This window comes from Chenopodium album, chromosome 8 (genome assembly GCF_948465745.1).
Source record: "Chenopodium album chromosome 8, dcCheAlbu1.1, whole genome shotgun sequence".
Classification (NCBI taxonomy): domain Eukaryota; kingdom Viridiplantae; phylum Streptophyta; class Magnoliopsida; order Caryophyllales; family Amaranthaceae; genus Chenopodium; species Chenopodium album.
In genome coordinates, this window is record NC_137841.1 from 1,194,138 (window position 1) to 1,219,500 (window position 25,363).

Genomic DNA, 25,363 nt, shown 5'->3' on the forward strand with positions numbered 1-25,363 from the left:
ATAATCTAGTGGTGATTGAGGCAATGAGGAAGCGTTTGTATGGCTCAAGTTCCTTTCATCTGATTATAAAGGATATTCTAGATTTTTTTCTTCTTCTAATATACTAGTGTTTCATGGTCATATGTAAAGCGAGGGGGTAATAATATAGCACAGAAATTGAATTCTTTCAACCATGGGAGTTTGGCCAACGGGTGTGGAGTAATGTAATCACTCCTCGCATTTTGGAAATTTCTTCGGTTGATCTAGATGGTTTTTTCTTCAAAAAAAAAAGTATTAAAGTTGTTGTCACTTCCAAAGTTATTCACTACGAGTAATAGTTTTCTGTTTTACATAGATCACTAACCAACTCATATAATTAACTAACTCATACAATTCTACACTTGCTAGTCTGCAGCTGCATTTATAATAAAATGTAGGTGACCGTCGGCTAATGTTAACACTGCAAAGGTAATACTGTACCTATACATTTGCATAGTTTACACTTTACAGGACATGATTAATTTGCCATAATGGCCACGATAAAAGAGTCATCCTAACCACATTTTTTTGAGGAAAACTTAACCTAATTATATTTAGGGTAATGCTATACATAGCCCTTAGGGCTATATATAAGCATTGAATTTACTCTTGGAAAATGTATAAAGTTAGGAATTCATGACAAAAACACGCGCAAATCGGTGTAATTAGTGTGTTTTTGTCATGATTTTCTAAATTTAAACAATTTTCAAGAGTAAATTAAATGCTTATATGTAGCCCTTAGGGCTATGTATAGCATTTTCCTTATATTTATCACATGATAACTTGTGATTGACTTATGTTACCATACTTTCCTTTAATTAATATAATTATGTTAACTCAGTTTAATTAATATAATTTCAATCGTTATTGATTTTTTTGTACTACAAACAAATTATACAAGTTTTTTTTTTTTTTTTTTTAAACATACAAATTATACAAGTTTTAATGTGTGAAGATAGTATTTGAGAAATAGAAGTGCAAGGATAAACTAATACTTCAGCTTTTTAAAACATGTTTACTCTAAACCTTAAAAGGTAACGTATATCCTGTCCCATAATTGAACGATCATATAAAGACTTAGGCCACTCAGCCTATTTATTTATTAGACGGATCTAACCCATTAATAAGTGTGGCGGGTCATGGGTCATGTCTTTTTTTATAGGGGTGCAAGCCTGCAAGGCGTCCAATCCATTGAATTGCTCTAATTAAGCGCACTGAACGTTCTCCATTGAAGCGCAGTTGGCGTTCTCCGTTGAATCTAGTTCTTGTATCCCCCATTGAAGCAGCTTCAATTCCGAGGTAAGTTGTTTGTATTTGTTATCATCATATCAAATATCCCTAAAATTGTGAGAGAATTGAATACTAAAATTATGAATCAAATTTGGTTGCTAATGTATTGCACAACACTTTAATGTTAGGATTCAATTCCGAGGTAAGTTGCTTGTGCTTGATCTGTAGGTGAAGAAGAGTAATGGATGAATTTAAGGTAAAAACTTGGAATGTCTGGAAAAGGAGGGTTCCTGAACAAATTGTTGAGTCTTCTGGTGAGCTTTACTTCCCTTTTCTTCAATCAATAATACCCTTTGTTGCCAATAATAAGAAACCGATTTTTAAAAGGAATTTGCACTGTGCTATTAGGATTTAGGAACAATGCAAAATAATGTATAAGCTTGCTATTTGAGAAACATATTTCCGTTATCATTGATAAAATAACAGAAACGAACTTGGAATCACCCATGAAGACTCTAACATAGTCATATATATGTATGTTTTTTAATTTTACAGCTTCAGATGTCGAGAATTACTCGAGCAATCTAGTTGCTAAGCGTCATTGTTGTCAAAAGTTTTCAATGAGAGAGAAGAATATATACCTTGATATTAATGTTAAGAGAGCCGCTCTTAGAGTTGCTCCTTCTGTTGTTTCTCTTCTATCTTTCACAGGTATTTATTTATTTATTTTTTTTAATAATTTGGTTCAATAAACCATAGTTAAATTCGGGTGTTTTTTTTGGTTTTTTTTCTTAGGCGAGGAGGAATTATATCAGTGCTCCGGAACAATTATTGAGTGTTATGATGATTGCACTGACATTATTATAACTTCTGCAAATCTTATAAGGCCTGATACTGAGTATGAATGTGACCGAAACATTCTTGCTGACAAACTCAAGGTCAGTGAATTTAGCTTGTGTAAAACCTTACATAGAGCTGTGTTTTATTGAGAAATTTGTTTATTTTTGTCATATTTGGATTTAAGTGTTGCATGATTCCCTTTTGCTTTCACTATGTATATGTTTGTTGGATAATGAGTAATGTGGCGGTGTCCATGGATTCCTTGAGTACATTGTGGATCTATGACATAATGACCCGTATTCAAACTGGTGGCATATTAGCTCCAATACAACTATATGAAAATGCTTTTATAAAATTATGACATGCTTAGGGTAATCATGGCCTATGATTATGTATCAGAGTCTATGAGGTTACTTTATGACAATTATTATTGGAAGTAAGAATTATAAAGGAATACAAATGCTGGGTTGTTTGTTAATTGGCAAACTTTTGACACTCGTGTAATCTTTTCAAGACATCATTGATCATCCCAAGGTGTAGAATATAACTATTTGAAGTTGAACTAGTTGCGTGATAGGTTGTGTAAATCGGCTGATTCACTAATGAAAACATCTTGATGATTGTTGGTCCAAAATATATATGCATGCTTGTGCAAGTGTCAAGGAAATGATAATTCCTCATTTATTTTGTTTTAAATAAAATAATGATCTTAACTATTCGTTTGTATTACAAGTGGCCACATTATAATGATCTTAACATAAAGAAGTTATAGCAGGTTTATAAATAGGAGAGAATCAACTTGTATGAACTTTTGATGATTAATGAATATTTGAAATTTCTCTTTCTATTTGCGTTTTTGTGAGATTTGCTTTATAGAAAATATTTAATCTTTGTGATTAATCACGGTGTGAGATTAGTGATCCATTTTGTGATTGTTGGGACAAGTTTTATCTTTTTGCTTGTTTATTTCCTTGTTTTTCCCAAAGCACTTCGATCCAAAAAAAGTATATTGGAAAGTGTGAAAATTTCAGAAATTTGAAGTTTTGATGATGATTAAGCATAGTTAATTATAGGCTTCATTAAACAGCTAATAATTAATTTAACATGAATGCATTAACATATATAAAATATGATTATGATAGTCTCTTGGCTTAATTATTTATATCAAATTTTGAAGTAGTTTGTGAACTATTATAATTGTTGCTGCAGATTATTATAAAGCTTTCAGATGGTAGCTCATCAACCGGAGAACTTTGTGCATATGATTTCCATTACAACTTAGCAGTTGTAAGTTTTAAGTCAGATTCCCCACTTGAGGCTGCCTCTTTGAGACAATTAGAAGATTGTCTTGATTTGAATTCAAGCCAACTAATCGATTCCGAGGAGATATCATTTCAACTCCGTCCTCATTCAAATGTAATGAAATTGTCTCCCGGAGATGATGTAGTTGCAGTGGGGCGTTACTTTGCTACCCCTTTTGATCTGATGGCCGCTCCCGGCGAATATTGGTAAGACAAAAACTACTTTGTTTTTTAAACGAGGGGTTAAACGAGGGAAAGAGAGACTGAAAATGACTTGGTTGGAAGGAGTTAGGATTTTAGAAAGGATATGAAGTATATGGATTAGCGTGAGGATGGGGCATTGGATCGTAAGGAATGGAGAAGATTTTTATTAATGACTACACGGAATGATTAAATTTGTTTGACAAACCTCTTGAATAAAAATGTGATGCAAATGAAAAAATTGTAATGTTAAATTGAGTATTTTATCAGAATAAGGTGCTAATTTGTTGTTGCTAATTTGAGAATGATTCTTATTAGCTTGATTTGTCAACACATCATAGATATATAACCTAGTAATTATGTAGTAGGACTCACTTCTCAGTAAATTAAATTAAACTTAAAAAAGTAAAACTAATAAGACATTACTCTGTAATAATCAAATCCCATAGTTTAACGTTGGTACAGATCAAATAAGTTGTTTATTTTAAGGGTCTGCCTGGATTGAGGGTGGGGTATTGAGTATGAACTTAAAGGGCCCGCCTGGAATGAGGTTAAGTAATTAGCCCAGTAATAGTTCCTCCCATTTTGAGGGTAATACATTACCCCCCCCCCCCCCCCCCCAGGGTAACAAATTCACCCAGGAAAGCCCAACCTATGTTTCATCTCTCTCTCTCTTATCACCTTTAACCGTAAGGCGTTCATCACCTCCATTGAAGTTTACTCCAACCTTCTTTCCTTCACATTAATCTGCATGCAACTTTCGAAATCCAAGTAAATTATTCATTGTTCTTTAATTAGGTATTTGATTTTATTTTTAATTTCAATTATACTTCTGATTTTTTTTTTTTTTTTTTTTTTTTTTTTTTTTTTTTTTTTGAAAATACATCATTCTCGAATCTTTGACTTGAAATCACAATGTTTTTCTCCTTCTAGTGTTCATTTTTGTATTTTTTCAATGATAAAACAATATCTTAAATCCATTATTTTTTGCTTGGATCTTAAATTCAATTTTGATATTATTAAATCTATGAGATATTTCTTTTAAATTCTTAAGTTACAATATTTTCAAAAATAAAAATTGAAGAAATTAATTTGCTGTAGCCTGTATGATCTGGGATGATATTCAATTTTTTCTACCGTATTATTCTAGTGATTTAAATGTTTTTTCGGTAAAAAAAAACAAAACAATTTCTTTAATATTTTTGTGCAAAGTGAATTACAAGTGATTTTATTACCCTCATGCCAAACATATGAAAAATAGATCCCCTAAATATTGCCCCCTTAACTATTTCCTAGTATTTTGTTCCCCATTAAAATCTACCTCTATGATTTTTACACCATATCCAGGCCGGCCCTAAGCATGACATAATACCAAACAATTCTTCTTTGGAATAACGTCAATCATTTTTGGCTCATGTAGTCGACCCCACTTATGGGATTAAGGCTTTGATTGATTGATTGATTATAGCGAGATCCTACATCATGACTATTTTTTTCTACAAGTATAAGTCACCAAAAATAATCAAATTAGAGTGAATTGGTTTAAAGGTCAAACCATTCCCCGTATAACTTTTGTAGTGCAGCTAGCAGTTGTTCAAACATTAAGTTGTAGTTTCACATGTTGCATTAACTCATCTATGCTTTAATTTCCCATGTTGGTAAATATGTTGATTGATCATGCCTTTACTTTATAAATTTCCAGTCTCGATCCTTGTGTATACGATTGTAATGAGCTGTTCATGACGACTTGCCGCATGACAAGAGTATGGTCCTCTCTTTTTACACGTACCTACGTATGTTTGTTTTTGTGTATGTATAGATGTGCTGTATAATTTTATTCGGTTTTGTCAATATGTTAAAACATATGAATAGTTAGGATTATGCATCTCTGTATGTAGTCTATCAATCTATTTACTAATATCTTCTTATGTCAAATAGGGCTTAAATCATTCTAAACATGGTTTGCTTATCCATGATGATACGACTAATATTGACCTTTTATTGTAGTGTGGTGATGGGAGTCCTCTAATAAATACTTCTGGAGAAGTCATTGGGGTCGCCTTTTATGACGTCACTTTTACTACTTTTATGCCAATAAATGTGGTTCACAGATGGTGGGAGCACTACAAGAATTATAGGTACAATAATAATTTATGTCACATTGTTGGTATTTGCTTTTTTGGGGGGGGGCAATAGGATGTAAATGATCTACAATACAGTATACATAGATTTTGAGTCAAATAAGAAGGATGACAAGGATTTTTGTGCACAACTTTTATACTAAATGTGAAGAAAAAAAAATTTGACCCTTCGATGTGCATAAGTTTTGTACATAATATGCACATTTTCTAGTTTTCTAGAAAAATCAAAATCTTTTTTAGTTCGAAAATCAGTTTTGCTCATTTAGTAATAGAAATATGCACGTTTTATTCTTCTCATTTTAAGAAACTTCTCATTGGATCTCAACCCTATATATGTCTATATATAGAAAAAGAGGAAGGCTCATATAAAAACCATTCTTTTTATAATAACCCAATCTTATATAAGAACTAATCTCGGCCTTTTATTGGTTTTGATCTAACCAATGACATTTTTGTAATTTTAAAAAGAGTTTATATTTAAAACATAGAAAAAAAATTTAGAACATAGGAAAAATTTTAGGACATAAATAGAAAAAATTTAGAACATAAATAGAAAAAATTTAGAACATAAACAGAAAAAATTTAGAACATAGCAAAAGTTTAGAACATAAGCAAACAAAAATTTAGAACATAAGAAAAATAATTTAGAACATAAATTGAAAAAATAATTTATACCATATCAAAAAATTTACAACATAAGCTGAATTTTTTTTTTAAAACATAGGATAAAATTTAAAACATAAGTTAAAAAAAAAAATAAAGAACATGAGAACAAAATTAGAACATAAGCTTAAAAAAAAAAATTAGAACATAGGAAATAATTTGGAACATAAGTAGAAAGAAATTTAGAATATAGAAAAAACTTTAAAACATAAGTAGAAAAAAAATTTAAACATAGGAAAATATTTAGAACATAAAATGTTCTTACATAAAAAAGGAATTTTATATAAGGATGAGTTCTTACCGGATCCCATATATATTCAGGTTTTGCACTTTTAAGAATTTAAAATTGGATGTTAAGTGAACTAATATTCAGGTTTTTTAGGGAGATATATATATATATATATATACTTCCTCCGTTTCTTTAGTCACGTTTGTCAATGCATTTATTCAATCATTAATATCTTTAATTATCGATAAACAAAAATTATGAAAATTTGATATTTTGAAAGTATATAACGTGACAAATCTAATAAGATCCCGCGTGACTATATTTTTCATTACGTATAAAGCATAAAACACGGTCAAAGGGAGGTGTGTGAATAGTACTAAAGTCAAAACGTATGAACATATATATATATATATATATATATATATATATATATATATATATATATATATATATATATATATATATATATATATATATATATATATATATATATATATATATACACATACATATATATATATTCAGGTTTTGCACTTTTAAGAATTTTAAATTGGATGTTAAGTGAACTAATATTACATTTTGGAGGGAGAATAATCTTTGAAATAGGGAGATGAGTTAATGAGTGTGTTGCATTTGAAATTGTTAGTTAGGCTATGTAATACCATGTGGATGTATGTGGGTGTGTGTATTAGCCACTTATGTTTTTTTACCACTTATAACGTGATGGAAAGTTGCCTTACCCTATCAACAACAGGGAATTTCGTCGACCTTCTTTGGGAATTAAGGCAACTGCTTTCCACTCAGCTCCTTTATATATCACGGAGAAAGTTATGCAGAGATTTCCTAGCATTTCTAAAGGTGTTATAGTTGAAAAGGTAATCTTTTATAACGTGTTGTTTTCTTTTCTTGACATATGACGTATATTCTACGTGTGTCTTTCTTTTGATGTTTAAATCATATGATTTGTATGTACAAGATGAAGTATCTTATCCTGCAATTGTAATGCTAACTTTTGGTGATGAAGTAATACATGTTACCCAGTCATAAAGCTTTGTTTTAGGCAATGTACCTACATTCCAGCTTCTTTTTTTAGCTCCCTTGTATGTTGTATGTATGATTATATTATACGTCAGTCCTCTGTATTAAATCTTGTGAGCATTTGTGGTCTAGCCAGAAAGTCAATGAAAATGTGTGCATGTTCTTTGATTTGCTACGTTATAATTTATCTTTTCATGTCTATAAAAAGATAGCCCTTGCTGTTTGACTTTATACAGTCAAAATTTATTATGTTTGATCAATGTATTTTAAGATTTGGTACTATGATGTATATGATAATTGTTTTATTGAGTTTTTCTCTAAAACTTTCATAAAATTTATTTTTTTGACAAAATTATACTAATAATATACTTTGTAAAGTTTGTACAAGATAATTTAATGGTCAATTTTTTTTTTTTCTTTTGAGACTTTACCAATACCAAGTAGGAAGACTAAAATCAGTTAAAGGGTGTATAAAAGAGAAAAAGAAAAAAAGCTGGTTACTTGCGGCAATTTTAGTACCTTCTATGACTTTTCCTTAGAAAAGGATTGACTGACATGTATAAGTTAGGATGAGATGACATGCATAGGTGTAAATAACCTAATTATCTGTTTATGCGGTCTTTAAAATTGTTCATTGTCTTGAGATAGCTTGTAATTCATTCATATCATTAAATCACTGTTATTAAATTTTTGGGATCTTGGCAACTTAAAATAGGTAATATCAAGCTCTTCTGCAAAATCTGCAGGCTTATGTCTGCATGATGTTATAGTTCAGTGTGATGGGAAAATGGTTCAATGTTTCTTACAGGTAAATTCCATTTTATATGAGGCCTTCATTTGTCTGTTTAATCAACAAAAACTGAGATGGATTATACTCTCTAGATGCAAGTGTTGGGTGATTATCCTTAAAGTTGCCAATTGCCAATTTTAGTATAATACATCATATGCATGCCTTTAGCATTTTCAAAACCTACTCATTACACTATATGGGTGCTTTTGTTTGCAAAAAATTATTTTTGTTTTTGGTATCGTAATACCTTTCTGGTGCTTGATGGTATATGATGATGTGTCTCTTCATTTTCACATTATTAGCAATAATTCTAAGTTTGAACCTTTTTGTAATTGAATTATTGATATGTTGCCTTCATCATGATATATTACTGTGTAAATGAGTTTAGTTGAAAGTCACATATTGAATGTGCTTTGAGGTGCTGCTAGTAGTGTGACTTGTATTTTTTTTTTATTTTTTTATGTAAGTTATAAGTTGTGAGTACCAACAAATCAATTATGTTTATTTATACATGATATATTTTTTGACGCGAACTATTTATGCATCATATATTAGTATATTACCATGTAAATGGGTTTAGTTTCCTGAGTTTTCTATTGCTTTCAGCTTTTTGAGATACTATGGGACAACATCGGACATCCTGTGGAATTTGTTGTATTACGAGCCAATCATGTTACCCCTTTAACACTTAAAGTGGTTATTGAGTCTACATTAGAAAACCTGAATAGGTAAGTTTTTCGGTGCACAATATGATGGTCTTATAGGAAGTAGGTTCTCAAAATCATATTTTCCATACTCATTTGCATGAGACTTGTGTTTTTCTTTGATCTCATTTGCTCATCAGGTGGCCTAATTGGAAGTGATGCTGATATTATTACCATGTATGACCAAGATGAATATTGTAGGTAAATTGAACTCTCATTTTCATCTGTTGCATTGTATGTATAACTTCAGTTTTGTCTTTGTTATTACTTCCCTAAAATTCTTTTAAGAGAGAGATTACTTTGAAGTAATATAATAGTTTGAGGCTTAATGACATTAAAATAATGCACTTCATTTTTCTTTTATAACTGACTAGGAAGTAAAAAAAAATATTTGTTGTTTCTAAGGAAGGATCATGCTTCCTACTGTCATTTGGCTCTCGCGGAAAGAGAGGAAAGGTAGCAAAGCCGCTTAACTATCCCTTTTCAGAATCTCTCTTTGCGTGCATTAGAATCATTGCCATTCTCAAACTTCCAATTAGTCTCTCACCCAATCATCTCAGTGTGGCTAGCCACGTGAACACTCCACCACCATTGCTTTCTTTTCTTGTCATTGTTGTTGCCTCTCATTGTCTCTTTTCATCAACATCGACACCTTTATCTCTCTCTTACCCATAGCCTTCAAGTTACAAGACATTGTTGTTGGTGCTTGTTAAGAGCTGGGTGAGGTGTTTTTTTAGGATTAAGAGTGGAGTAGTGCTTTGGCCTGAGGGTTTGTTGAGTGGATTTGAGCAAAAGTTGGGGTAATTTTTCAGTTTTTCTGGTGGGGGTTTGGGGGATGGGTAGGCATATAAGTCTATTGTGGTGATGCTTGGGGAAATATTATAATTCTTAAGAAGAGTTGGAAGTTATGTGGTGATGCTGGAGCAGCATTGGTGCCCATGATGGGATTAAACCATTGCAATGTCAAAAGAGAGAAATACAAGTACGGGAGGATTGGGGGGGGGGGGGGGGGGGGGATGGGAAATTGTAATTCATGAACAAGGGGTTTATGGTAAGTTCATACTTCATAGGAAGAGATGGAATAAAATAAGAACCACTGTTAGGGACTTAAAACCCATGAATTTCTTTACTTTAATTGAGTATCCTCAATGCAACAACCCCTTAGGCCTTTGAATTTTCTTGGTTGGTGATGAGCTCACTCGGGTCAAGTTGAGGTTGAGTAGCGTAGCTTATAGGTTGTTGTGTCTCATTTGCAATCTTAGCTCTCATTACATCAATCCCCTTTTTTATTACACCATTGGCCCACGTTTTTGTGAGAGCTGGATTAGGTGGAGCAATAAGGAAAGGATATAATATAGGGAGTATCCGTTCTTGAATAATTGACACGTATGACATTTTTCACTATTCATATACTACCCTCAACCATCAAATTTAAGTATATAACACATTTTATGATTAAAAAATTGTTAAATAAGTATTATTATAATATTCATAATATCAAACATTTTATTTTTTATAACTTATATTTAACTTGTATATATAAGGTTAAACTCGTGCGTTGGCATATGTGCCAAGTTTGTCTGTGTCAATTATTTAAGAACGGAAGGAGTAACATTTGTTAGTTTTGTGAGAAGCTATCTAGGGATAGTGGTTAGTTTTCCCTAGTTGTTGCTTCTAATATGTGGAAACTTAGTTGCATTTGCAATGTTAATTATACATTTCTTCTGCTCCCCTAATATTACAGCGATTAGTATTTTTGGAAGTTCCACAAAAATTGCAACATTTTCTTATTTGTGCATGTTTTTCTCTTTCTTTGCTCATCACATAGTCTCTATTTCTATGTTTCTCTATCTCTCTTATCATCTTAAAATTCGTGCAAGACCCCCCCAATGTAGCAATATTAGGAGAACGGAGGAAGTATAGTTTTAGGAGGTAGTCAAGTTGGGCCAGAATCTTGGCCATTAAGTTGAATCATACAAGAAAGATGGTAGCAGAATGCGTATGCTGAGAAAGTGAGATGGTTGTAGCATTTTCCCTTATCCATGTATCATAACTTGGAATATTATATTGTAGCACTTGGTTGTTTTTGTTTATCCCATCTTCTGTGTTCTCTCGAAATCCACGTGCAACATGTTGATTGATTGATGTACGTCCTTAGGTTCATCTTATAGCAACAATTAGAGTGATAAGCTGGTAAGGACAAACAACAAATAATTAAAACTGGAGTGATAGCAGTCAGTACAAATAGTAAAAATGGTATCACTGGCCTACAATGTTGAGATGCTTAGCCTTTCATATCTTTTGCTTTACTGCATCTATCCATCGCCATTAGTTTTTCTCATCCCCACCCTAGTTCCTCTAAATGTTTATATCAATGTATTTATCGAACATTTGCTTTTATTTTACTAGTTGGCATGTTAAGCATGTTTGAAAGATTATTGGACTCCAATGTGAAAGATGTATATTTAAGTGCTTGAAATTATCAAATTTTAGCTTTGGGTATTAATGTGTAGATATGTGATGGGGTTTCAGATGCAAATTTTACATGAGTTTTGTTTTCTTTGATTTGGCTTAATGTTTTTCTTTGATTGGTCTTGAGCTCAAACTTTGGTAATCCGAATTTATGCTGTTTACCTGGTATTTCTTGTCCATCAAACTTGGTTTACCATCAAACTTCAGTTCTTGTGCTTGCAGGACTGCAGGTAAAATATGATGGTGAGGGTTTTTGAACTCGCCACTGAAGAAGTATCTATATTTTGCCCTTTGGGACGTTCAGTATTAGTATTTAGGTTTTAACACTAATGTTTATTACTGTATTATGATGGCTTTGTTGATGTTAATTATAGTAGTAATTTAGTATGTAAATAATTAGCGAATTCACTTTAAAGGTAGGTTGGGACTTTGAATTTTCTTTTTTAGTTATTTATTTTATAACATATCTTTAATTTCGTAATATTAATCACAAAATTAGTAAAATTGGAATAGAATAATATGTACAAACTATTTATTCGATTCTCCCATCAACCCCATTATTAGTAATCAAAGAACACATATTTTCCTCACAAAAAAGGAACACATAATTATATTGAAAAATTTAGACAAAATTTAGATATTAAAATAATTTTATTAAAAATATGAGAAATAAAAGGGAAGGAAAATCATAACATAGTACTAAAAGTGAATCTAAGAGGACACTTGGCAATTAAAAAAATTTCTGCTTAAATTACTTTTTTTTTTTAAAAAAATATATCATTGTTATATAAAAATAAGGTTTACATTTAGATTATGACTTTTATTTTATATAATTATATAAAATTTAAAGTAAATTTCTTAAAATATCAACTTGTATTTTATAACTATTACATATTTAAATATTTTTTATCACATGTTTGCAGTGTTTTAATATATTTTATTCGTTTTAATACCAGGTCAATCAGTAAATTATTTTTATATGGTTATTACTCTGTATATATTTATTGTTATAATTAAACATTCGTGCATTGTACGACGTTTAACCTAGTTACAACTAACTTTGAAAAAAAAAATAGAGAGATTAGAGTGAAAAAGGATTAATCTGATCATAATGACGAGCTGGGGGGAAAAGGCAATTTGGCAATCTATTTTTTGTTCAAAAAATGAGGAAGAAGGAAAAACTAAAGGCAAAAAAATAAAAAATAAAAATAAAAAAATAACTGAATGGCATAAAAATAATGACCGACGACAAAGGAAAAAGAAATAAAAGATACTCCTTCTGTCTTTAAATTACATTCAATGTAATTTAGGGACAGAGAATATAGAAAGTAAAAAAAACAAAACAAAATTACATAAAAAAATAAAGAAAAAAGATAAAAAAGACCGCGACAAACGTTGTCAAAAAAAAAAAAAAAAAAAAAGACAAGTGACAAATACTACCTAAGGTTGTTATTACTCGTAATAAAGAGATGTTAATTCTGAGATATAATTTTTTTTTATTGCGAGTAAAAAGTAGTACTCCTTCCGTGTTTTTTTTAAAGTGTTACACATATCAAATCTAGCCGTGTTTTAATAAGTGGTACACTTCCCTTTTTTAGCAAAAAACAACATTAAAATATTATATATCTCTCTCCTCTCATGATCCCTTCCCAAACCCACTACTATTTTTTTTTATTATATCTCTCCTCTCAAATTCATTACTTTTCAATAAACTATTAACCTTACTATCTTTCTTTTACAATTTTTTAATACTCCAACTACCCCACTTACCTCTTATTTTATTTAAGTCAATTAAATTGCCTAAAATTATATATTGGTCAAATTATAACACTTAAAAAAAAAAAAAAAAAAAAACACTGAGAGAGTATTAGTATTGATATTGATGGGTCAACGTAAAAAAAAAAAAAAAACCTTGATATTGACATTGGGCCCGTTATCCATTATCAGTGATAAAGTTTTACTTTCTCATTTGAAAATTGACTTGACACTGTCAAAAGTCTGTTTGTTTGTACGATGTACATGACCTTTCATTCACAACCTTTTTTTTTTTTTTTTTTTTTAATTTATTTATTTTTAATTTTGTTTGTTTGTTTTGTTTTTATTAACAAAGGGGTCAAAATAATATGTAAAGACAGAAAAATGATATTGGCACATTAAAATTGACTTTGACACACTCTTATGTGAGAGTACAATTATTTATGCTATTCACATATAAGGATGTGTCAAAATCAATTAGTAGTGTGCCAAAATCAGTTTTCATAAAAACAAGGTCCCTTAACCATTTACCACATGAGAGTGATGAAATTATGAGAGGCCAAATCATGCGCCGTTTCTGCCATACTTCTTGTGACTAGGGATGGCAACGGGTCGGACTCGGAGCGGATTATGCTAAATCCGACTCCGACCCGACAGGAAGTCGGATGTTAAATCCGACATCCGACTCCGACTCCGACTCCGACATCCGACTCCGACTCCGACTTCAATATCCGACCTCCGACTCCGACTCCGATCCGACCCGACTTCGATTTTTTTTCGTTATTCAATATACTTTGAGATGTTAGGCTATTTGGGCCTTTACAACCCACACCCAATGCCACCATGACCCACACAAAAATCCACCATCTATCGGAGTCGGATTCGGATAATCCGTCAGAGTCGGACATTTGTCGGAGTTGGATTTTTTTCTCGGATTTTTTGTAGGATCCGACTCCGACCCTCCTCCGACTCGGAGTCGGATTATTTTAACGGAGTCGAACTCGGATTACTTTTTTCTCGGACTCGAAGCGGATATTTTACCTCGGATCGGGCGGGAGTAGGGTCGGATCCGGACTAGATTGCCATCTCTACTTGTGACATTAATCTTACTTATGTATATATTTTTTTCTTTACTTTATGTCAAATCGTTACAAATAATATAAAACGATAATAGTTAGAGGTGGGCATGGGGCGGCAAGGCCCGCACGAGATAGGCCCGGCACGACACGGTGATCGAGGAGTGGGCCGTGAACACCATTTCAAGAATCCGACACGAACCCGCGGACAGCACGGTAGTTTGGCCCGCCAGCATGGCACGCCAGGCAGGCACGACGATAAAATAACATAAATAATAATAAAGAACTATAATAATAAAAATAAGAATAATAAAAAGAGCAATAATAATATAATAATAAAAAAAAACATAAATTAATAAAATTATTTAAATAGTATATCCATTTTAAAAATTTATTCAAAAAAAAAAAAATTATGGGCGGCCCGATGCCCGGCTAGGGATGGCAATGAGGCTGGTCGAATGCGGATGATGGTACCTCCATACCCATACCTGCCTACCACCCGTGGCGGGTACAATATCCACATCCATACCCGCCCCATCACCCATGGCGGGTACACATTTTATACCCATCCCTGCCCCATCACCCGCCAAACCTCCCTCCATCCCCGCCCCACTTGGGCGGGGATGGGCGGGTCTCCCATTTAACCCGACCCACTGTCATCCCTATGCCCGACATGGCACGGCACGCCAGGCACGTGGCCGTGTCGTGAGGTGGGGTATGCTAAATGGTGGCCCAATACGCCAAGATGCAGGCACGACACGATATGGTACGAGCCACCACCAGGCACGGCGAGGCACGACGACCAAACACACCATGTTGCCCACCGCTAATGGTAGTACAAACAAAGTAATAATCTATCCCTGCAAATCTGCAATCGTGGAGCGGAGGTGGCAAATGCCTACACACTGACTCTATTCGAAGTAAAAAAAAAAAAAAAAAAAAAAAAAAAAAAAAAAAAAAAAAAAGAAAAGAAAAGATATCGACTTGTTTAAACAAAATAATTTCACATGACTCAAATTTAAAAATATAATCAATTTTACTATTCAACAAATCCAATTCGCACACCTGAATTGACACTTCTAGATATACCAGTTTTGCTACTTACTAGGGTACCTAATGCGTGCAAATTAACTGGTCATTATAATTGGTGAGTGGAGTCTTTGATTTTTATATCGTTTTTATAATACTTTTTTGGATTTTTCTATTCAGTGCCCCTGAGGTATTGACTTTTCCAAGCTGTGCCCACCCATTTTTTTTTGAAATTCCACGATGTACCTCTAAGGTACATTTAGTGTTTACGATGTAACCCTACCGTTAAATTGCCATTAACTATTGCCATTAATTTATATGTTTCACCACCAAAACTAAGCCCTCATGACCCACCACCCACCGACACACCCCAGGCCACCTGCGAGCCGAACCCCACTAGTGAGCCGAACCCCATCAGCGATCCCTACCATCACCCATCACAACCTCACCACCACAGGCCCACCACCACCTAATAATGCACCACCAAAGAAAGTGTTAGAATGCAATGGAGGAATTTAATTTGAATTCATATTGAAATTTCGACAAATTGGTTTAGGGCTTTTGTTTCATTGGATTCAAATTGTAAAATTAAGTTGTTAATTGTTGTTTTCGTTTTAAAATCAAAGAATTTGGTTCAAAACAATAGAAAATCCTAATTTTTCCCCCAATTTGATTTTAATTGTTAAATCATCAATTTTGGTTCAATTAGATTGAGATTAAATTCACAAACTTGTTTTAATTGATTTTTCCAATGAAAATCTGCACGAATATAGTTCAATTGGTCGAAAATCTAGGCATGAAGAACGAAAATCTGGGCATGAAGCTAAGAACTACGGTGCATCAGTTGTGCGGCTGGAGGTGTAGTGGTGGGTAGTTGTGACTTGTGAGGGAAGAGAGAGAGGTGTTTGGTTTTTTTTGTTTTTTTTAATTAATTTATTTTGAAGTTAACTGAAAGTTAACTTTAGCTAACAGAGAGATAACAGTAGAGTTACATCGTAGATACTAAAGGTACCTTGGGGGTACAAAGTGGAACTTTAAAAATGGGTGGGCACGACTTGGAAATTAAAAGTCAATACTTCAGGGGCACTGTATAGAAAACCCCTACTTTTTTTTTGTTATTATAATTATTTAACTACATATCATGCATCTAATACACGAATTTTAACCTTCTTTTGGATAAATAGAGTTAGATATCTATGTGTATGTTTTAAGACTAACTTAGACTCCTAAAATATGAAATGGAACAAATTAAGAGCAATTTTTATAGTAAGCTGCAATAAAATGTAGGTTGTAGCTTACTTTATTTGATACTCTCTCCGATTTTAAATACTTGCTTCACTTTTCTTTTTTTTTTTGGTCATTTTTAAATACTTGTTTCATTTCCTTATTTGGAAAGCTTTTATAATATTTAGTTCCTTTCTAACCACTTGAGTTATCCCTCAGTCTCATAAATATGTCATAATTTAAGTAGACGATGTTTTCTTTGAAAAATTAAACAATGTACCTTGTTTGAGCATGTCTAGGTGGTCTAGCTACATCACTTTTATCACTCCAAAGGTAAGCTACATGCTTACAATTTTATTTAATTTGTGGGGAGATTCTTTTTTGTACTCCATATAACATTATTGAATATGCTTTTATATATATTTTTTTTCTTATAAATTGGGATAAAAATTCTACACAAACTCACTCAGCTCCCTTCTAGCTAGCAATGGTAAGATTGGTAACCAAACTTTATCTTATTAAACTACCTAGCTAGCTAGGGATCCAAGTTGTTAAGAATTGGGATAAAAATTCCCTTCCCACCCACAATAACCCCCCTCCTAGTAAATTTTGAAGCAAAGAAGACATACATTATTCTTGAGTTCCATTTTCACATGGTAATCCATTTTACTCAACATTTTAATTATATATTATATTTGTATGTATTTATTTAATTTGTCATGCATTTATTTTTTTGGTTACTAAATTTAATTTATACAATGTGTTTCATATCATAGGCTTCATCATCTTGTGTTAGTGAACAACAACGGTACACTGGTTTGTACCAAACGGCGAAAACTATAGTTTGGATTATACGGGTGACAGGAGTAACCAAAAAGGGACGAGAACAAGTTGTGAGACATGGTACCGCGTTTAGCATTAACAATAACGGAGTAATAATTTCATGCGCGCAAATCTTTAATGGTTTGAATAATGATGTTATTGTTGAGGCTCGTAGGTTAGATATGGACAGTTTCATATCGACCGTTGGTTTAATAGATCAACGCAATAGGTGGGATTTATGTTTGTTAAAAGTGGAAGGCATCGTTAATTGTAACTTTGCAAACCTTGCAAGTGACGGGTCATTACACGAGGGAGAAATTTTGGTATGTGTAGCAAACCCTCGTACTTGTGTAGGATCATTTGGGTTGGGTCACGTCCATTTTCGATGTGTGGAAAATGTAACGATTCCTACTGGATTGAGCTCGTGTTCTCGGTATGACCCGTGTACTAGTGGTACTACCACTACTACTTCATCAATGGGTGTGACTCCGGAATATCGAATCATGGGGCATGTTTGGAATAAAGTGAGTTTAAGTAGAGACATGCGTGCTGGTTTGATAAACAAAGATGACTATGTTTGGAATCTTCATCCTCTTATTCCAATTATCCAATGTGGAGGTATTTCTACGGGAGAGGGTTGTGTAGGTGCTCCTATATTTAGCACTCGAGGAGAAGTTGTTGGCATATTAGCTTCTCATAATAGGTCCGATCAAATTGCTATTCATGTTACTTTAATAAGAGATTATCTTAGACAAGTTTTGTGAATCAAGTCATTTTAAAGATGAGATATTTAATTTAATGTAAAACTCTACTATGTATAAGCTAGTAGTATCGACTCTTGAGTATGTATTTATAATGTGTTTAATAATATTTGCATCATTTGTTCAGATAATCAGATTGAGTTATTTTCTTCACAATTTCACATAACTTGGAGACAGACTACTGTCATTTTGGACATTCATATAGAGAGAGAATTGTCATTTAATTGGGTAATAAGAGAACTTCAAGAACAAGATAGATGTATAATATATACTACTACTTCGTATTTTAAGATTGGATTCGAAGATAATATATAAGTAGCTAACTTCTACAATTGTCTAGGCTAATTAACAGTCTCTAACTACATGTAGTAACACTCTAACAGAGTAACAGCGCACCTCTAGCTGATCGAGAGTAGTCTCTCCCACCAGTCGCTCTACCACTACGAAAGATCCAATGAATTAAACCAATATATGGGTTACCTAAAAGTAAGCCAAGACCACCAAGTGACTGCAATTGTGACATATGTATGCTTTTATTACAGATCTAACAAACATCTTAATCTATAAAACGAATGTACCGTGGATCTGGCCTTACAAATCAATCTATCTTCAATGATGAGTACATGAGTTTAGTAAAACATAAACATGCATAGAAACCAACAGTTCCTGTTAGTACAAAAAATGCTAACGAACCAATGAGCATGTGACCGAGAAAGAGAAGCACTGGAACTGGTTTTGTTACATACAATTTTCCTGCAAGAAAATAAGCAGAATACAGGTAGAGGTAAACTCCTGAAGTGCCGGATGTTAAGTATGAAGTCCACCACCACCTGTAGTCCTCGCGACAGAGTTGAAAGTAGCAGAACACGATGGTAGTCCCAGCACAAGTAGCTATAAGAATGAGAACGCCTAGGAATTGGAAGCTCTGAATCTGGTAAATCTGATACAACCAGATAGTGATTATAGTTTACGAAAGCTCATAGAAGATAGCTGAAAATGGTAAAAGTCCTCCTACAATGATGGAAGTGATTGGTTGTTTATAGAATGGTTGTTTAGGAATTTCTCGAGGAATTTTACTAGTTCTAACTGGAGCTTTGATTGCTCGAGTCTTGAACCCAAAGTAGCTGCCAATGAAAACAAGGGGTATCGAAACTCCAAACCACAAGAGCATTAGAACAAACATTGCTTCAGGTGGAAGAGCACTTGATGAATTCTCTCTGTAGGTGATAAAATTTAAGGAAAACAGAATGATAGCTACTGGTGCAGGCAGCATAAACGCGGTCTTAACAGCAATCTTTCTCCATTGTGTGCCTTCAAACATTTTGTAAAGACGAGCTGATGAATAGCCGGCAAAATAGCCCATCAACACCCAAAGGAAGAGAATGACTCTCCAAACCTCATCCCAGTCTGAAGGCAAGATGAATCCAGGGACAGCAAGGATAGAAACAACACTGATCATTGTTCCGAAGCACTGAACTCCAGTTCCAGCCAAAATGCAGAGTAAATCAGAGTAAATTGGTCGCCTGAAAACATCTGCGTGTACTAGTTTCCATCCTGTTTCCTCCAGTATAGCAGATTCATTGTACTTCGAGATGTCATGGTATGTCCGCATAATTAGTTTGGCTACTACTCCTAAAATTAAAAAGAGTGTCACTAAATAATTGATAGTTACATAGTACTGTCTTTCATCGACTTGATTTTGATGATAAGTATTCCATCTAGACGACCATGTTATATTGCTCTCCTGTAACAAGTACACAAGTTTACCATGAAATAAAAACTTTAGCTTCCTTTCCTAAAAAATAAAAACAAGCGGCCTAACATCCACATATAATACTTCTCAATAAGATGTTTTCTGATTATTTGATGAATGATAGTTAATATTGCAATATTTGACACAAAAGTTTACAAACGACTCTTATTTGTTGATAGAATCACAGAATGCTCGAAAAGGAAATTCAAGTGTGACTATTATGATTTACCTGGAAAATGACATCATAAGTAAACACAATTGTTTCATTTTCTTGAACTAGTTGAGGACCAGATGAAAATGTGTCCTCCCAAGGAAAATTTCCAGTTGTTATTGTAATATTTTCATCCCATTTTCCTTCGTGTTTACGATTAACACTGCAACGAAAAGAATGAGCATCATGACATCTATAAGGTCAGCATTTTGGTGGAGAAGCCGGGATGCATGGGGGAGGATTAGAGGGACTTACCTCGAAGGTTTGACCTCAAATCCCACAATCTTTACAAAGTCAGTAGCACCATCTTTATGATACTTGACAGTAAAAGCCAGATGATTGTAAATGAAGTACCTAATACCTTCGTCCTATGTACAAAAAAAAAGAGGTAAGGTAAGATTCATAACGCGTAGACATACCAATATGACACGAATGAAGAAGGATATACTCACATCAACTGTACCAGCATATTGCCTCATGAGCCCTAAATTGTATCCAATCAGATAATAATCATTATCAACTTCGTCAGTTAGTAGCTGATAACGAAGAGCAACAGGAAGTCCATCCAAAACCCTGATACATCAAACACATTAATTAGATGAATGCAACCAAAAAAAGACTGAAAAGATTCAATTTCGTAGCATACATGTTAACATGATAACGCTTGTAAATTTTCTCTTGGATTGACTTTGCTGATAACTCATCAAGTGTGATACTACAGACTACTCTGCACATCTGTGGCTCCTGCATCCTGAACTGCAGAGTTTTGAAAAACAACCGGGTTTTTTATACTTTATACTCAGGATTATCTTTTCCAAATAAGTCTTAAAAAGTGAAATAATTGTAGTGAGACTACTAACCTTATAAGAAGAGTCTTTTAGTTGTTGGCTAAGATATACACCAAGATGTCCTGCAGTGTCATTCGTAGCATTCGGACGACAAAAAGGAACAGAATAGTATGCATAAGGAAGTTGAGTATCAGTAGAGGTTAATTCGTCAACTTTTACAATCAATGGATCTCCCTGAACCCAGAAAAAATATACCGCCAATTAATTACAGATATTTCAATGTCCATTAACATAGCATGCTAATGATGTACTAAATCCGGAGTAGTTTAGTTTGTTTTTATTGAGGATATATTTAGGAAATATTAGATTATATTGTGTGACCATATTTTTGGCTAGAATATATTTTGGATATATTCTTGTTAGTTTCCTAATTCTATCCTATGTGGGTAATCTTGTATTATATATTGGCCATTAGTGTCATCAATGAGGATTAAGCTTTTTGAGGTTTTACACAATTTAACATGGTATCAAGAGCGGGTTGAATTCTCTTCGTTTTTTTTTTTTTTTTTTTTTTTCTGACAATTTTCGAATATGCCTGGAGAGGATGTTCCTCCGCCTCCCCTGCCACCACCACAAACTGAAATTAAACCCAATTCTCCTTTTTACCTTGGTTCTTGCAACTATTGCAAGAAACGAGGCCATATCGAGGCAAAGTGCTTTGATCTTCACGGCAGACCTCCCCCGAAGGATGGCAGTCAGGGGGGGAAATTTTCGAGTGGTCGAGGCCAAAGTTCAGTAAGGGCTAATGCTGTTTTAGGTTCCAATTCTTCTCAAGGTGGAGTGTTCTCTAGTGAACAATGGAAGGCTATCACGGGTTTGTTTGGTAACTCAAATATTCCTGAAAATCGCTTGAATGGTAAGTTTGATGTTTCTTCATGGATTATAGATACCGGAGCAACTCATCATGTTACTGGAGAAAAGTCTTGGTTGATTGATTCTAAAATTTTTGAATGTCCTGTTGGTTTACCTAATGGTGATAATGTCGTGGCTTCTTTAATTGGTTCGGTTCGTTTATCGAACAAAATTACTCTTAAGGGAGTTCTTTATGTTCCTCACTTAAGTTGTAATCTTATTTCTGTATCTCAACTTGCGGATGAGCTTAATTGTACTGTCCAATTTAATCCTTTTATGTGTGCTATTCAGGACCAAACGAAGGAGCTGATTGGAACGGGAGCTAGGAGAGACGGATTATATTATTTTAGCAATACGGATTTGGTGCATCATGTTGGCGTGGGAGAAGCAACCTCAACTTTGGAGTTGTGGCATCGTCGAATGGGGCACCCTTCCGAGAAAGTAGTTAAGTTACTTCCTCACGTTAGTAGTAATAAAGCTTGTCTAGATAAGGGGTGCGAAGTATGTATGCGTGCTAAACATCCTAGAGACAAATTTCCTTCTAGTGATAATCGAGCTTCTAGAATTTTTGAGAAAATACATTGTGATTTGTGGGGTCCATATCGACATGTTTCGTCGTGTGGAGCTCGTTATTTTTTGACTATAGTTGATGATTATTCTCGAGCTGTGTGGATTTATTTGTTGGTTGATAAAACTGAGGTTTTTCGAATGTTTTTGGCCTTTGTTGCTATGGTTGACAGACAATTTTCTCAAACCATTAAGATTGTGCAAAGTGATAATGGTACTGAGTTTAATTGTTTGCATGATTATTTTGTTGCTTCTGGAATAATTTTTCAAACTTCTTGTGTCGGAACTCCACAACAAAATGGGAGAGTTGAGCGAAAACATAAACACATTCTTAATGTTGGGAGAGCTTTGAGATTTCAAGCCCATCTACCGATTTATTTTTGGGGTGAGTGTGTCCTTGCAGCTGCTCATCTTATTAACCGTACACCCACACCCTTACTTCAAAATAAAACTCCCTTCGAAATACTTTTTAATAAACCTCCCTCCTTTGATGCTATTCGTACTTTTGGGTGCTTGTGTTTTGCCCATAATCAGAAAACTAATGGTGACAAGTTTGCGAGTCGGAGTAGGAAGTGTGTTTTTGTGGGATATCCTTTTGGGAAGAAGGGTTGGAGAGTGTATGACCTTGAGTCAAAAGTTTTTTTTGTCTCTCGTGATGTAAAATTTATTGAGGAAGTATTTCCTTTTGCAACCCCGGATGATGTTAATATTGTGTCGGCTTCATTTGATAATGGTGATATTCATGATGATTTTATGGAATGTGTGACATTCGATGAGAGTGAAGTGTGTAATCATGATGGTGGGGTTGATTTTGGTGATACTAGTAGTGTTGATGAAGTTGTGCAGCAATCACCGCAGAACGAAGCTCCTGGCAGCCCACACCATAGCACGACCATGGCTGCCAGCGAGCAGGAAGCTGCTGCCCAGTCACGGCTGCCTGCACAGCAGCAGCAGCGTGACCAGGCAGAGCACTCCGCAGGCTCCCCGCGGCAGTCTGCCACAGACCGCAGGGGGGCTGCGGAGGGGCCTGTTTTGAAGCCTCCGCCAGCAGCAACCACTGCCACCCCGCGGCACACTGCCACAGACCACGGGGGGGACGTGGCAGCCCCTGTTTTGCAGCAGCAGCAGCTGGAAACAGGGCAGAGTACAGAGCAACAGGCCATGGGTAAAGGGCATCGAGAAAAATATACTTCGGTTAAACTTCGTGACTACGTGACTCACTCCGTTTTTGCTAATAATCCGTCTCCGTCCTCTCCGTCATCCAACACTCCTTCAGGTACGCCTTATCCTTTAGCACACTATATAAATTGTGACATGTTTTCTGTAAATTATCGGAAATTTCTTGCAGCAGTGGTTCAGGACAAGGAACCAAAATCTTTTAAGGAGGCAATGAAATCAGAAGGTTGGCGATGTTCTATGCAAGAAGAGATACGGGCTTTGGAAGATAATGGGACTTGGACATTAGAGCGTCTTCCTCCTGGCAAGACAGCTTTAGGTAGTCAATGGGTGTACAAGACAAAATTTTTGGCTAACGGTGGAATTGAACGTCTCAAGTCTCGTTTGGTTGTCTATGGTAATCATCAACAAGAAGGTATCGATTATGGTGAGACTTTTGCTCCGGTGGCAAAAATGACTACAGTTCGTACTTTCCTTGCTATAGCAACTTCTAAGAATTGGGAAATTCAGCAGATGGATGTTCATAACGCGTTTCTTCATGGAGATCTAGATGAGGAGGTGTACATGAAACTACCTCCTGGTTTTGAGAGTTCTGATCCGAACTTGGTGTGTCGATTGAGAAAGGCTTTATATGGGTTGAAACAGGCTCCGAGGTGTTGGTTTGCAAAACTGACCACGGCTTTGAAAGGGTATGGTTTTCTTCAGTCCTACTCTGATTATTCTCTTTTCACATATACTAATGGCAATGTTCAGATTAATGTCTTAGTGTATGTTGATGACCTTATTATTTCTGGCAATGATTCCGCTGCGTTGGTCGTGTTCAAGGCTTATCTTTGTGATTGCTTCAAAATGAAGGATCTTGGTTCTTTGAAATATTTTTTGGGTATCGAAGTTGCTCGTAGCAAATCAGGTTTGTTTTTGTGTCAACGAAAATACACACTTGATATTATTTCTGAGGCAGGTTTATTGGGAGCAAAGCCAAGTGGTTTCCCGATTGAGCAAAATCACAAACTTAGTCTTGCTAGTGGTGAATTGCTTGCGAATCCTGAGTCTTATCGAAGACTTGTAGGAAGGTTGATTTATCTTACAGTGACAAGGCCAGATTTGGCATATTCGATCCATATTCTTTCCCAGTTTATGCATGAGCCTCGAATTGAGCACTGGGAAGCTGCTCTAAGGGTGGTTCGTTATTTAAAGGGTACCCCGGGACAGGGTATTTTGTTGAGTGCAGATAGTGACCTTACTTTGGAGGGTTGGTGTGATTCAGATTGGGCAGCATGTCCTATTACACGTCGTTCGCTGACAGGTTGGCTTGTGTTTCTCGGTAAATCCCCTATTTCTTGGAAGACTAAGAAACAACCTACTGTTTCTACTTCTTCTTCTGAGGCGGAGTATCGATCTATGGCTTTGACTACAAATGAGTTGAAATGGTTAAAGGCCTTACTTTTGAGTATGGGGATTGAACATCCAAAGGCCATCAAGTTGTTTTGTGATAATCAATCTGCGCTACATATTGCTAGAAATCCAGTTTTTCATGAACGCACGAAACACATTGAGATTGATTGTCACATTGTTCGTGATGCGATTACAGAAGGCTTAATTGCACCATCGTATGTTTCTACTAGGGAGCAATTGGCAGACATTTTTACAAAGGCACTTGGG

The 25,363-nt window shown here is 34.5% G+C and overlaps 1 protein-coding gene and 1 pseudogene across 8 annotated transcripts; one reads left to right on the forward strand and one right to left on the reverse strand.

The window, feature by feature from the left end:
* The first annotated feature begins 1,186 nt into the window (after window positions 1-1,186).
* Window positions 1,187-12,176, forward strand: LOC145555591 (putative protease Do-like 14). Of its 8 annotated transcripts, none has more exons than XM_081617331.1 (12): window positions 1,187-1,317; window positions 1,477-1,562; window positions 1,804-1,959; window positions 2,044-2,186; window positions 3,298-3,596; window positions 5,293-5,353; window positions 5,598-5,728; window positions 7,378-7,498; window positions 8,377-8,469; window positions 9,058-9,179; window positions 9,296-9,356; window positions 11,850-12,170. In XM_081617331.1, the coding sequence occupies exons 2-11, from the start codon at window positions 1,490-1,492 to the stop codon at window positions 9,312-9,314; spliced, it is 1,218 nt and encodes a 405-aa protein (XP_081473457.1). In that variant the 5' UTR covers window positions 1,187-1,317; window positions 1,477-1,489; the 3' UTR covers window positions 9,315-9,356; window positions 11,850-12,170. The 8 variants fall into 8 exon arrangements, 7 of the variants coding, with proteins under 7 accessions (XP_081473457.1, XP_081473459.1, XP_081473456.1 ...); XM_081617333.1 differs by having other exon boundaries at window positions 1,191-1,317; window positions 1,437-1,562; window positions 9,296-9,352; window positions 11,850-12,172; XM_081617330.1 differs by having other exon boundaries at window positions 1,191-1,317; window positions 1,437-1,562; window positions 11,835-12,171.
* A 6,716-nt stretch (window positions 12,177-18,892) lies between these two features.
* On the reverse strand, window positions 18,893-21,333 carry LOC145642546 (transmembrane 9 superfamily member 8-like; annotated as a pseudogene).
* Between the last annotated feature and the right edge of the window lie 4,030 nt (window positions 21,334-25,363).

What these genes read in the sequence shown, in the direction of transcription:
- LOC145555591 (XM_081617331.1), top strand. Translation starts at nt 1,490, where the DNA reads ATGGATGAATTTAAGGTAAAAACTTGGAATGTCTGGAAAAGGAGGGTT. An exon ending in TTCTCTTCTATCTTTCACAG is followed by an intron (nt 1,960 to 2,043) that starts GTATTTATTTAT and finishes TTTTTTTCTTAG; the next exon opens with GCGAGGAGGAATTATATCAG. An exon ending in CGACTTGCCGCATGACAAGA is followed by an intron (nt 5,354 to 5,597) that starts GTATGGTCCTCT and finishes CTTTTATTGTAG; the next exon opens with TGTGGTGATGGGAGTCCTCT.